At 40.7% G+C, this 14,313-nt stretch overlaps 1 protein-coding gene across 1 annotated transcript in view; it reads left to right on the top strand.

The window, feature by feature from the left end:
- Positions 1-14,313, top strand: part of RECQL (RecQ like helicase) — a 47,109-nt gene that overhangs the window by 5,991 nt on the left and 26,805 nt on the right. The window contains exons 2-3 of the mRNA XM_049626667.1: positions 10,869-11,066; positions 12,193-12,372. Of these exons, the coding sequence (XP_049482624.1) occupies positions 10,869-11,066; positions 12,193-12,372 (378 nt within the window). The remainder of the gene's footprint in view (positions 1-10,868; positions 11,067-12,192; positions 12,373-14,313) is intronic.

The raw sequence follows: 14,313 nt of genomic DNA, 5'->3' as shown, positions 1-14,313 counted from the left end.
ACTTTTGCGTCTATGTTTATTAGCAACATTGGTCTCTGGTTTTCTTTTTTTTTTTTTTTTTTTGTAGTATCTTTGTGTGGCTTTGGCATGAAGATAATGCCAGTTTTGTAGAATGTATTTGGAAGTTTTGCTTCCTCATTTTTCCAATAGTTTGAGGAGAATAGGTATTACTGTTCTTTAAATGCTTGGTAGAATTCACCTGTGAATCTATCTGGTCTTGGACTTTCCTTTGTTGGTAGTTCTTTGATTACTGATTTAATAGTGTTGCCTGTAATTGGTCAGTTTCTATTTCTTCCTGATCAGTTTTGGAAGGTGGTAAGTGTCTAGGAATTTATCCATTTCTTCTAGTTGGTTTTATTTGCTAGTGTATAATTTTTCATTGTAGCCTATTATGTAATCTTTTGTATTTCTGTGGTATCAGTTGTTATGTATTTTGCATTTCTGATTTTATTTATTTGGTTTTCAGTTTCTCTTTTTGTTTAATATTTATTTATTTATTTATTTATTAATGTTTATTTATTTTTGAGGGAGAGAGACAGAGTGTGAGCAGAGAAGGGGCAGAGAGAGGGAGACACAATCCATAGTAGGCTCTGGGCTCTAAGCTGTTTCCCTCGCATATAACTTTTGCTTCTTTCTTGCTACATTTTTTTTTTAAATCTTTTTTTAACGTTTTATTTATTTTTGAGACAGAGAGAGACAGAGCATTAATGGGGGAGGGGCAGAGAGAGAGGGAGACACAGAATCGGAAGCAGGCTCCAGGCTCTGAGCCATCAGCCCAGAGCCCGACGCGGGGCTCGAACTCACGAACCGTGAGATCGTGACCTGAGCCGAAGTCGGACGCTTAACCGACTGAGCCACCCAGGCGCCCCATCTTTCTTGCTACTTTTAAAACTCTCTCTTAATCTTTAATGTTTGCCGTTTTAATTATTATATGACTTGATATGGCCCTCCTTGGCTTCATCTTGTTATGGGCTCTCAGTGCTTCCTGAACCTAGATGTCTGTTTCCTTCTGCAGGTTAGGGAAATTGGAAAAGTTTTCTGCCCCCTTTTCTTTCTCTTCTGCTTTTGAGACCACTAAAAATGCAAATGTTATTATGCTTGAGGTTATTGCAGAGGTCCCTTAACCTATCCTGTGATGTGTTGATTCCTTCTACTATATTTTTTAATTTCAGTTATTCTATTCTTCACTTCTGATTGGTTCCTTTTTATATTTTGTATTTCTTTGTTGAAGTTTTCACTGAATTCATCCACTCTTCTTTCCAGTCCGGTGAGCATCTTTATGACCATTACTTTGAATTCTTCATTAGTTAGATTTGCCATATCCATCTTTCAGTCCTTTTTCTGAGGTTTTGTCTTCTTGTGTTGGGAACATATGCTCCTGTCTCATGTTTTTTGACCTTCTGTGTTTGTTTCAGCTACTTCTCCTAAACTTGAAGGAATGGTTTTGTGTATGTATAGTTGTCCTCTGTGCAGACTGTGTGTGCCTGGTGACTTTTGCTGGCTGGCTGAGGCTTTGACTGGTGTGGGCCAGGGTTTCTGGGGCACTCTGTACTGACATTGCTTTGGTGGGATGGCCAGAGCTGAAGTGGGCATTGGCTGAGGCAGTCCCAGGCCTTTCTGTACAGATGGTGCCCTGGCAGGAGAGCTGTAGCTGAAGTGGGTGCAAGCCAGGGTGTCCCAGGGTTTTTAGCATAAGGGGCACCCGAATGGTGTGGCTGGAGCTGAAGTGGACATGAGTTGGTTGTGGTGGGGCTGCTGGAACAGAGGCAAGGTTTGGGAAGGAGGGGAGTCCCAGGGCACTCCATGTAGGGGGTGCCTTGGCAGAGTGGCTGTAGCCAAGGTGTGTGCAAGCCAGTGGCTCCTGTGGCACACTGTGCAAGTGGCGCTCTTGCAGGGTGGCTGGAGTGGAAGAGAGCATGAGCCAGGAGGTCCTGGAGTGCTGTTCATTGTGGTGTCCTAGCATGTCATCTGGAGCTAGTATGGTACAGATTTGGATTGTTCCAGGGTGCTTTGGGCCTATGTCACTTTGGCAAGATGGCCATAGCTGTGGTGAGTGCTGACCAAGGGTTTCCTGGCATTCATTGTACCGTGGCTGCCCTGGTGGGTCGGCTTGGGATGGTGTGGGCTAGGGGACCAGGACTCACTGAGGCAATAGGCCAGTTAAGGTGCCTAGACCATGCTCCCATCCATGTAATCAAGGTGGAAAGTAATGTATACTCTCCACTCAACCAGCCCCTTCAATCCAGAGAGATTTCCAGCAGCTTCCCTGCTATTTGGTGGAGTTCTAGGGCTGGATCCTTTATATTTCAGTTGTTCTGTTAAACTGTGGCTTTTTTTCTGTGTCCTAGGGGGTTCAGGGCTAGTATGACCAGGGCTTGCAGAGGCAGCAGGCCAGCTATGGCTTCTGGAACCCGCTCCCGTCTGTGCTGTCAAGGTGGACTGGGAACGTTAACCATGGCACTTGCCAGCGCCTCAGATCTGGAGAGAGTTCTAGGAGCTGCCCCACCATTTGGTAGTGGCCTAAGGCTGGTTCCTTTATATTCTAATTTCCCTTCCAAACTGTGGCTGTTTTTCTGTGTCCCAGGGCAGATGAACCTGCTCCTGGCCCTTCAATAGTATCCTTTCCCACTGTAGTTTGCAGCATAGGGGCTGGGAGTTTTCTTTGTTACAGTGTATGTCTCTTGCTGTTTTTCATGTGCTCTATCTTTTGTTGTGCAGAAGCTGTTCAGTCTGCTCGCAGTTCTTCAGAAGGAATTGCTCTGTTAATAGGTGTAGATTTGTTGTGTCTGTGGAGGAGATGAGTTCAGGGTCTTCTATGTTGCCATCTTGGATCAGAAGTTCTCTGTCAGTTAGGGTTTGATCAGAGAAGCAGAGGCACTATGCATGATACAAGGGATTTACTGGAGGGATTTAACCTTATGTGATTGTGTGAAGTGGTCAAGCTCTTCCCTGGTGTTTGTCACCTGTGTGTGTGGCACTGAAGTCCACGCCAACGGTCAGGAAGAGAAGGTGATGTACAGTGGGGGTGCAGAGGCAAACTGCAACCTGTGAATCATGAATCGTGTTTCTTAGCAGAACCTGTATTAGTCTCAGTGCCTCACAGTCTCCAGTGTGGATGATTCAGGAGTGGGTGTACATGCACATGGACTGGCATACTGCTTGGCTGAGGGTTCAGAGAAGCTGAAGGAGAACCAACAGCATCTGGGGGAGATACAGACTCTGCTCTTTCCCCAAGGATATCTAGCAGCAGCCAGAGTTGTGGGCTTGGTGCTGCCCTGTGCCAGTGAGGTCATCAGTCCTGGTCTTAACTAACCTTTCCACATATGGAAAACAAGGGTACTCTTTCACTTCTACCTTCCATATATCTGGCTGTCCAAGGAAACAAGTGTCCCTTGTACAACCAAAGACAAACTCTTCTTCTCCCCAAAAAAGGGCACAGGTTCTTGTTATTCATCTTTGGATGATGCTCATTCCTCTTGCTAAATCACATCCTTCTTGGTAATCCTCTAACTTAATTCCTGAGATATGAAGTCAGCTACTATTAGCACATTTTATTTAGATGTTAGGAAAATAGGAAAAGGGACCTAGATACATACATACATACCTACCACCAACAACAAAAAGGAAGAGATGCTTATAGTTATTACAGTTCTGTTTCTCACCTGGTCATGTGGTCATTAGATGTTATTTTATAACTATGTTCTTCACTTACATATTCCTTCTTTGCTGTCAACAACACCTCACCTGGTTACAAATCCTTGCCCGGTGTGTGGACTTGCCTTAGCAGTTTGCTTGGATTTAGCTTTTGTAGTTTTGCATTAACTTTGATCACAGAATGTGGGAATACCAAAAGGTACCCTAGAGGTTTTCCTACATTTCACACATACTCTTCCTTATTTCAGTAGTGTTGTAGCAATCCAATTTCCCTTCAATAGTCAGAATCAGTCACCCAAGCCAGTACAGTAACCTCCATCTTTTCCTGTTGATTTACTGGCATGAGGAGCTCAAAGTGGAAGAGGCAGTCCACTTCCATTTATTTTTATTATTTTTTTTTTAATTTAAATTTTAGTTTTAGTGAACATACAGTGCAATATTGGTTTCTGGAGTAGAATTCAGTAATTCATCACATATAATACCCAGTGTTCATCACAACAAGTGCTCTTAATACCCATCACCCATTTAGCCCACCCTCTGCCCACCTCCCTCCATCAACCCTTTTTGTTCTCTATCGTTAAGATTCTCTTATGGGGGTGCCTGGGTGGCTCAGTGGGGTAAGCATCTGACTTTGGCTCAAGTCATGATCTCATGGTTCGTGAGTTTGGGCTCCACACTGGTCTCCTTGCTGACAGCTCAGAGCCTGGAGCCTGCTTTGGATTCTGTGTCTCCCTCTCTCTGCCACTCCCCTGCTCACACTCTGTTTCTCTCTTTCAAAAATAAACACTAAAAAGTCTCTTACGGTTTGTTTCTCTCTCTTTTTCCTTTGTCTCATGTTCATCTGTTTCTTAAATTCCACATATGAGTGAGATCATAGAGTATTTATCTTCCTCTGACTGACTGATTTCACTTAGCATAATACACTCTGGCTCCATCAATGTCGTTGTAAATGGCAAGATTTAATTTTTTTGATGGCTGAGTAATATTCCATTGTGTATATATACCACATCTTTTTTATCCATTCATCAGTTGTTGATGGACATTTGGGCTGTCTCCACAGTTTGACTATTGTTGATAATGCTGCTGTAAACATCAGGGTGCATGTACCCCTTTGAATCAGTATTTTTGTATCCTTTGGGTAAATACCTAGTAATGCAATTTCTGGGTTATAGGGTAGTTCTTGAGGAGCCTCCATACTATTCTCCAGAATGGCTACACCAGTTTGCAATCCCACCAACTTCTGTTTAAATGGAACCACTGCATTTTCCCCTGGTAGAAGCATTCCTTCCTGATAAGACCTCTAAGCCAACAAGGTTCAAAGTTTCAGGGATGGGAAGCAAACATTTTATTAGTGGATCACTAGTAAGTGGTAATAGTAAGAAGAGCCACTCTCATTTCCACCCTGATCCCTAGGCTCAAGAATCTGATCTATAGGACAAACAGCATTATTCATTGTTTTGGTAGGTAAGGGCAGTTATACTGGCTTCCACTTAGTCTTTCCTAAGAGGGGACTGATATATGTATTTGGCCCATTGCTGAATGTATCTATTCTGATAATATGATCTAGAACTGGAGAAATAACCATAGAATGGGTTAGAGGATCTCCTGAGCCCACTGTATGATGGACATGAGCAAAACTGCATTGATCACGTGATTTGCATAAGTCCAGTCCCTGTTTTGACTGGTGGATCACCATGGCATTTGTCTTCCAAGAACTGTCCATTCAGAGTTAGTGTCCAGTAATTTATGAGAAGCTATTTTCCTTTCCCCAATACATAATTACCCTGATACGTTTCTTTGGAGAACACTAGTGAGAAGATTTACTATATAAATTTTTAGTTGTGTCTTTTCTCACAGGGTCCCAATCTCTATTCAGGGGACTCTGGGTCTATAAATTGGTTCTTTTCTGGGAGCTGGTTGAAAGACTCTGACTCTATAGTGATTCAAGTCAAACTTAGTTTACCAGAATCAGGGCTTTGGATTCTGCATATTCAAATCAAGTAAACCGTTTCAAGGACATCATGATCAACTAGCCAATGCCAGAGTTCTCTGCGGATCAGACTATTCTGATTACTGTTTCTGCTCTGTTGCCTATTATAGCAACCACATATATCTTTTCTTTGGTTGTGAACTGAATTAGCCCTCATACCTTGGAAAGTCCATTATTCTCATTGATTCTGTTGATCTGCTTCAAAGGCAGTACTTCCCTCGCTGTCATTCCTAGCTTACAGAGAACAGTCACTGTGAGCTCCTCAGGGAAGCTGGGTAGCATTCTCCTTTCCTGAAGCCTCTGGATCCCCTCCTTTAGTGTATACCCAGAAAGTTCTAGCCCTTCAGTATCATTGAGATCTACACCTGTGTCATTCTATCTCAACTTTCTAATAATTCATCTTTGGAGCCAGGTTTCTGGCAACCAACGAAGTAAATTATTAGAGCCACTCCTGGCCACTGTACTACTGCACTAAACCAGAATTACATATTGAGTCTGTATCAGTGAATTTAGCTTCATTTAATATTCTATTCACTCTGATTTAGTACCGTTGGGATCTGTTCCCTCACATATTCCCACCATATTTCTGGTGATATAGGCATACCTCAGAGATCTTCAGATTTGTTTCCAACCACTGCAATAATAAGTCAATATCACAATAAAGCTAGTCAAATGAACTTTTTAGTTGTCCAGTGCATATAAACATTATGTTTATACTGTTCTCTACTAAGTGTGCAATAGAACGTCAAACAATGATGTTCATACCTAATTAGAGATACTTGATTGCTGAAAAATCCTAGCTATCATCTGAGCTTTCAGTGAGTGTAATGTTTTTGCTGGTAGAGGGTCTTGCTGTAATGTTGATGGCTTCTGACTGATCAGGGTGGTGGTTTTGAAGGGTGGGGTGGCTGTGGCAATTTCTTAAATAAGACAACACTTAAGTTTGCTGCATTAATAGATTCTTCCTTTCACGAATGATTTCTCTGTATGTGTGATAGCATTTCACCCACAGTAGAACATCTTTCAGAATTGGAGTCAGTCCTCTCAAAACTTGTCACTGCTCTATCAACTAAGTTTATGTAATATTCTAAATCCTTGGTTGTCCTTTCAACCATCTTCACAGCATCTTCACTGGGAGTAGATTCCATGTCAAGAAACCACTTTCTTTGTTCATTTAACTTCTGTTAAAGTTTTATCATGAGATGGCAGCAATTCAATCACATCTTCAGGCTCCACTTTTTTTTTTTTTAAGTTTATTTATTTATTTTGAGAGAGAGAAAGAATGAGCAGGGGAGGAACAGAGAGAGAGAGAATCCCAAGCAGGCTCCACACTGTCAACACAGAGCCAATGCAGCACTTGAACTCATGAACCGTGAGATTGTGACCTGAGCCGAAACCAAGAGATGGACGCTTAACCCACTGAGCCACCTAGGTGTCCCAGGCTCCACTTCTAATTCTAGTTCTCTTGCTATTCCCACCTCATCTGCAGTGACTTACTCCACTGAAATCTTGAGCCCTTCATCCATGAGGGTTGGAATCAACTGCTTCCAAACTCCTATTAATGTTGATATTTTGACATTTTCCCATGGATCATGAATTTTCTGAATGGCATCTAGAGTGATGAATCCTTTCCAGAGGTTTTCAATTGATTTTACCCAAACCCATCAGAGCAATCCCTATCTGTGGCAGCTATAGCCTTATGAAATGTATTTTATAAATAATAAGACTTGAAAGTAAATGACCCACGAATTACAGATGGATGTTGTGTTATCAGGCATGAAAACAAGATGAATCTCTTTAAACATCTTCATCAGAGCTCTTGGGTGACCAGTGCATTGTCAATGAAAGAAATCTTTTTTCTGAGCCCTAGGGCTCAAATAGAGCTCAAATATAACCCACGTTATAAACAGATGTGCATAATTATAGATTCAGGCTTATAGAACACAGGCAGAATAGATTTAGCATAATTCTTCTTGCCCCTATGATTTTTGGAATTATGAATGAGCATTGGCTTCAACTTAAAGTCACCAGCTGCTTTAGATCCTACCAAGAGAGTCAGTCTGTTCTTAGAAGCTTTGTAGCCAGGCATTGACTTCTCCTCTCTATGAAAGTCTTACATGGCATCTTCCAGTAGAAGGCTACAATAAAAATCTGTTGTTTCTTGTGGCCACCTTAATTAACTATTTTAGCTAAATCTTCTGGATAACTTGGTGTTTCTACATCAACACTTGCTGCTTAACACTTTTATGTTATGGAGATTAAACCTAGCAAACCAACCTCGACTAGCTTCAAACTTTTCTTCACCTTCCTCACCTTTCTGAGCTTTCGTAGAATTTTAGTAAATGTGCCGAAGTGAGCACTCAGCCTTCCTAGAATTGAAGAGAGTCAGGGCCTTGCTCTGGATTAGGCTTTGGCTTAGGGGAATGTTGTGGCTGGTGTGATCTTCTGTTCGGGTTACTAAACCTCTCTCCATATCAGCATTAAGGCTGTTTTCCTTTCTTACGTTTCATACGTTTACTGGAATAGTACTTTTAATTTCCTTCCAGAACTTTTCCCTTCCATTCACAACTCAGCTAACTGACTCAAGAGGTCTAACTTTCAGCCTGTATTGGCTTTTGACATTCGGTAGTCTTGGCCCAGTACCTATAGGAGATAAGGGGTTCTTCTGGGACAATCATAGAGACTTTGAGGTTCCTTTATACAGATCCTACATTTCTCTCAGGTTTTTCAGCATATTTAGGAGGGGCTAATCAACCGCATTATTCTCAACAGAAATATTCTGTGACAGCAAACACTTGGTCACCCAGAGCCTTTCCCTCTCTAGATACTTAATTACTGGTGTCTAGATTGTAATCTAAATAACTTTGTCTACTACATGCCATGGAATACCAATTGAACTGCAGGCAAGGGTCATTAATGCCTAAATCTAATCAGATCGGAGACTATTCTAGGTGGCATAGAAGCAATTTAGAGAACCTGCTTTTAAGTTTCTTTTCCTCTGGAACAACATTTGATATTGGTTAGGGTTCACTCAGAGAAGCTGAATCATGAGTGATTTAAGGGATTTATTGTAGGGATCAGTTCCTGTATGATCATGGGGCCTGGTTAAGCAGTCCATTGCTAGTCCTGAAGTCAGCAGTGCCAGCAGTAGGAACGGGAAGATGGAGATGGAGTGTGGGAGGGTAAAGATGAGCTCAAACCCAGGAGGACAAAATGGAGCTTGTCTGCCTTTCACTTGGACTTGTGTTGGTTGTGTAACCGCCTCCAAGGCTCTGACTCCAGATGCTGGTGCCCTGCAGAAGAGCTAGTACACTTGCCATAGAAAATTGCACAAGAACATGGCCAGGGATTCAGGGAAGCTGAAGAAGCTGTGGGCCAAGCTGCTGCCCCAAAGAGGTTCAGTAGGAGCTGGTGGAATTGGGTTCTGCTTTATGCCAGGAAGGTGAAGCAGCAGATCCATGACAATGTGAATGAACCCCAGCAGCACCTGACATTATGCCAGCCATCTGAATGTAAACCTGACTGCTGTTTCATTTTTACCTTCCAGGTCTGAAGCAGAGTTCACTTGTGACCAATCCTAACCAGAATCATGCAGGGAAGGCAATTCTGGTATTGACATAATACAAAAACACCATAACATCCTATTTTAAATCATAGCCATGAGATTTCATCTTATGAAAATTTGGGGCATTAAAGCTGGACACTGATTAAAGCAGGCTGATGTTTTAGAGAGCATCAAGGACATCTTTAAAAATTTTTGGTTTCTATTGGTATGGTGTCAAAAGGAATCTCACTTTGACTTTAATACTCGGATTGATTAGAATCGTACATTAAGTCTGCTTTATAAATTAGTGATGATGGACTTATAATGTCAATTCCAGTAGCACACTCGATTTTTCTTTTAATTGTTACATCAGCTTGTTTATAATCACCAACGCCTTATCTTGCCAACATATGAACCCAAATATGTTTTCATGAAATAATAGCTAAGTAGTTATGGGGTGAATATCACTCATCATCAGGGAAATACAAATCAAAACCACAATGAGATACTACTTCATAACCTGTCAGAATGGCTAAAATTAACAACTCAGGAGACGACAGATGTTGGTGAGGATATGGAGAAAGGGGAACACTTTTGCACTGTTGATGGGAATGCAGACTGGTCTAGCCACTTTGGAAAACAATATGAAGGTTCCTCAAAAAATTGAAGATAGAGCTACCCTATGACCCAGCAATTGCACTACTAGGTATTTATCCAAAGGATACAAAAATGCTGATTTGAAGAAGCACAACACACCAGTATTTATAGCAGCACTATCAACAATAGCCAAATTATGAAAAGAACCCAAATGTACATCGACTGATGAATGGATAAGGTAGGTGTGGTATATATATATACAATGGAATATTGGCAATCAAAAGAATGAAATCTTGCCATTTACAACAACATGGATGGAATTAGAGTGTATTATGCTAAACGAAGTAAGTCAGAGAAAGACAAATTAAGATTTCATTCATGTGTGGTGTTTAAGAAACAAGCAGATGAACATAGGGGAAGGGAAGGAAAAATAAGATAAAAACAGAGAGGAAGGCAAATCATAAGAGACTTTCAAATACACAGAATAAACTGCGGGTTACTGGAGGGGAGGTGGGTGGGGCAATGAGCTGAATGAGTGATGGGCATTAAATAGAGCACTTGTTGTGATGAGCACTGGGTGTTATATGTAAGTGATGAATCACTAAATTCTACTCTTGAAACCATTATTGCATTATATGTTAACTACCTTGGATTCAAATTAGCAAAAAAAAAGCTTCCTTTTGTTTCAAAGTTTGGTCACTTAAATGACTTAGGAGACTGTTGGACCACTGCCCTACAACACAGTAAATATAATAATGATCATTTATTAAATGCATAACTATGTGCCAGTTACTATGTTAAAACTTTCCATATATTATCTCACTTAATTCTTTAAAACAATACTATGAAAGCTAGATATTGTCCCCTTGTACAGATGGGGAAATTGAGGCTTGGTTTAGTGCTTAGCCTGAGCTAAGAGGAGGACCTAAAATTTAGGTCTATGTGACTCCAGCACACATGCTCTTAACCACCTTACTCTACTACTGTAAGTTTGTCTGTATTTCTGATGGTGAGGAATAGCCAAAAATCAACAGAGATACCTAAAACTAATTAATTATTGCATCTTTTTTTCCTTCCTCATAGCTCTAACTGAAGAATTGGAGTCTGTAACCAATGAGCTACATGCAGTAGACATTCAAATTCAGGAACTTCTGGAAAAGCAACAAGAGCTTATTCAGAAAAAGAACATCCTAACAAACCAAATAAAGCAGCATTTTGAGGATTCTGATGCTGGGGAAAGCAGTGAATGGGATTCTTCACCTGCTGCTTGGAATAAAGAAGGTTTGCTCTTTTTTTGTTTGCTAGTCTTGTTTCTGCTTGTTTCTTTACACAGGAGTTAAATCATTGTTCCTGGATCAGTGCTTTCTAGGCACTTGGAAGGGAAACTGGCTGTTCCTTAAGTGCATGGGAAACCAGTAGGCAAACCATTCTTTGCCCATGTTCTTTTTGAATGAAGCTTTTATTATTCACACTTCATTATTTTTTCCAAATGTGGTTCGTTTTTTAAAAATTTTTTTAATGTTTATTTTTGAGAGAGAAAGAGAGACAGAGCATGAGCGGGGGAGGGGTACAGAGAGAGGAGAAGGAGATACAGAATCCGAAGCAGGCTCCAGGCTTTGAGCTGTCAGCACAGAGCCCTGACGCAGGGCTTGAACCCACGAACCATGAGATCATGACCCGAGCCAAAATCGGACGCTTAACTGACTGACCCATTCAGGTGCCCCTCCAAATATGGTTCTAGCAGCATCAATCAATGCTTGGAAAAAGAAGATTTTTTACTAAATTTTCTAAGTTTTAATTAGAAAAAAGTTAAACAATTAAAAAAAAATTCAAAGTTGCCAAAGTCTAGTTCATTTTCCTGCCCTAGTGAACACCTTCCTTGATTCAAGATCTTGCCAAGTCTCATGTTTATCATGAACTATCACTTATACTGGAGTTCGTAACAGTGCTTTTGTAGCCCTTGCTTTTCAGGGGATTTGCTTCTAAACAAGATATTTACATAAAAAACTCCGCATAATTGTTAACTTGACGGTATTTGAGATTTTTATGATACTATGAATTCCTTGATCAACAATCAGACTGGTTTTCAAATGCCTGGTCAAGGACCTTCCTCTTCTGTGTAGGTTAATTCTCAACTGACAAATGTTTTCATTTTTTTCTGATGGATTGTTTCTTACTATATATCATTAAATCTTTTTGCCTAAGCTTCGGAGTTAAACTAATCTCAAAATTGTCAGTATAAAGGTTAAATTGTCAGTAATATTAAAACTTACATAAATTCTTAACTGCTTTTCTCTAATATAAAAGCTGCCATTTACGTTTGTATTGCATTTATAATCCTAAATAATTCTAATATATTTGGCTTATTATTATTATTATTATTGTTTTATTATTATTTTTTGTCTAGATTTTCCCTGGTCTGGTAAAGTTAAAGAGGTTCTGCAAAATGTCTTTAAACTGCAGAGGTTCAGACTGCTTCAGCTTGAAACTATTAATGTAACAATGTCTGGAAAGGAGGTATTTCTTGTTATGCCTACAGGAGGTGGAAAGAGCTTATGCTACCAGTTACCAGCATTATGTTCAGATGGTATGTATTAATAAAGATTCATTTTAAGTTGAACAAAGGAATTTCTCTCTTTTTTTAAAATGTTTATTTATTTTTGAGAGAGAGAGACACACAGAGCACGAGTGGGGGAGGGGCAGAGAGAGGGAGACACAGAATCTGAAACAGGCTCCAGGCTCCAAGCTGTCAGCACAGATCCTGACGTGGACTTGAACTCATGAACCATGAGATCATGACCTGAGCCAAAGTCGGACATTCAACCGACTGAGCCACCCAGGCACCCCAAGGAATTTCTCTTTTAAGTCTTAAAAAAAATAATTTCTAACCATACTTATGTATAAATCAAGTGCATTTTTAATTTCATTTATCTTAATGTTAATAGACATTTTAAAAGGTTCACTTAAAGAGGGAATGTTAAAGACTTTGAGCAGAATTGGTTCTTTTATATGGTTCTTCAAACATAATTAAAAAACATGTTGTGGGACAAAAAGTACTAGAAAAGGAATCTATAGACCTGGAGTCTAGTCCCAGATCTTTATTGAGTGTCAGCTAGGGGTGTTAGGCACTGGAGATAACAGTAGTGAGCAAAATGGGCAAGGTTCTTGTTTTCACCGAGCTCATAGTGTAAAGCAGAACTTTCTCAAACTATAATGTGTGTAAGGATTACTGGTGACATGATTGACATGCAGATTCTGAGTTTGTGTGAGACCCAAGATCTTGCATTTCTAACAAGCTCCCAGGTACTGGGTTGCTCTTTGGGGACTAGCAGTGGTATAGATAGGGGTCAGCAAACTTACCTTTAGAGAGGCAGTCAGTAAATGTGATAGGTGTGGTTCATATGGTCTCTGTGGCAACTACTGAACTCTGCCATTGTGGTACAAAAGTAGCCATAGACAGCATGGAAACAAATGGATATGCCTGTATTCTATTAAAACTTTATTTACTCAAACAAGTAGCTAGTTCTTAGTTTATTGATACCTGGACTAGAAAATAGAGGTAATTGTAGGCAATTGCAATAAAAGTTTTGTGATAAAGGTTTTTTTATTTTAATTAATTAATTAATTAATTAAAAAAAATTTTTTTTTAATGTTTATTTATTTTTGAGACAGAGAGAGACAGAGCATGAACAGGTGAGGAGCACAGAGAGAGGGAGACACAGAATCTGAAACAGGCTCCAGGCTCTGAGCTGTCAGCACAGAGCCTGACGCGGGGCTTGAACTCACGGACCGTGAGATCATGACCTGAGCCGAAGTCGGACGCTTAACCGACCAAGCCACCCAGGCGCCCCAAATTAATTAATTTTTTAATTTAATTAATTAATTTATTTATTTTGAGAGAGAGAGCACGAGCAGGGAAGGGGCAGAGAGAAAGGGAGACACTGAATCCAAAGCAGGCTCCAGGCTCTGAGCTGTCAGCACAGAGCCCAACGCAGGGCTTGAACTCACAAACTGTGAGTTGGACACTTAACCAACTGAGCCACCCAGGTGTCCCATGAGAAAGGTGTTAATAGGGAATTAAGTCAGTGCAAAGATCTGGTCTAGGGACTGTCCAGAGAAGGCTGTCCTGAGGAAGTGGCATTTGAGCTGAAAGCTGAAGGATAAGTAGGCAAAGATAGACAGGAGAGGAAGGAAGAATGTTCACGCAGGGGAGCAGTATTTCTGAGAGCCCAAAAGTAAGAACATGCATGGTAGGGAGTATCAATAATCTGGAAGAATTTCAGTGTGGCAGGCAGTGAGGGGCAAGGCACATGGAAAGAGTCTTGAAAGATATTATAAAAATTTCCTTAGATGAGTGGGAAACCATTGAAGGGTTTTATATAGGTAAGAGACTTGCCAGAATTGTGGTTTAGAAGATGGAGGAATTCCAGGGGCGCCTGGGTGGCGCAGTCGGTTAAGCGTCCGACTTCAGCCAGGTCACGATCTCGCGGTCCGTGAGTTCGAGCCCCGCGTCAGGCTCTGGGCTGAT

The sequence above is a fragment of the Panthera uncia genome, chromosome B4 (assembly GCF_023721935.1).
Source record: "Panthera uncia isolate 11264 chromosome B4, Puncia_PCG_1.0, whole genome shotgun sequence".
NCBI classification, from domain to species: domain Eukaryota; kingdom Metazoa; phylum Chordata; class Mammalia; order Carnivora; family Felidae; genus Panthera; species Panthera uncia.
Note: the sequence above shows the minus strand (reverse complement) of the source record. Positions and strands in the feature narration are given on the sequence as shown.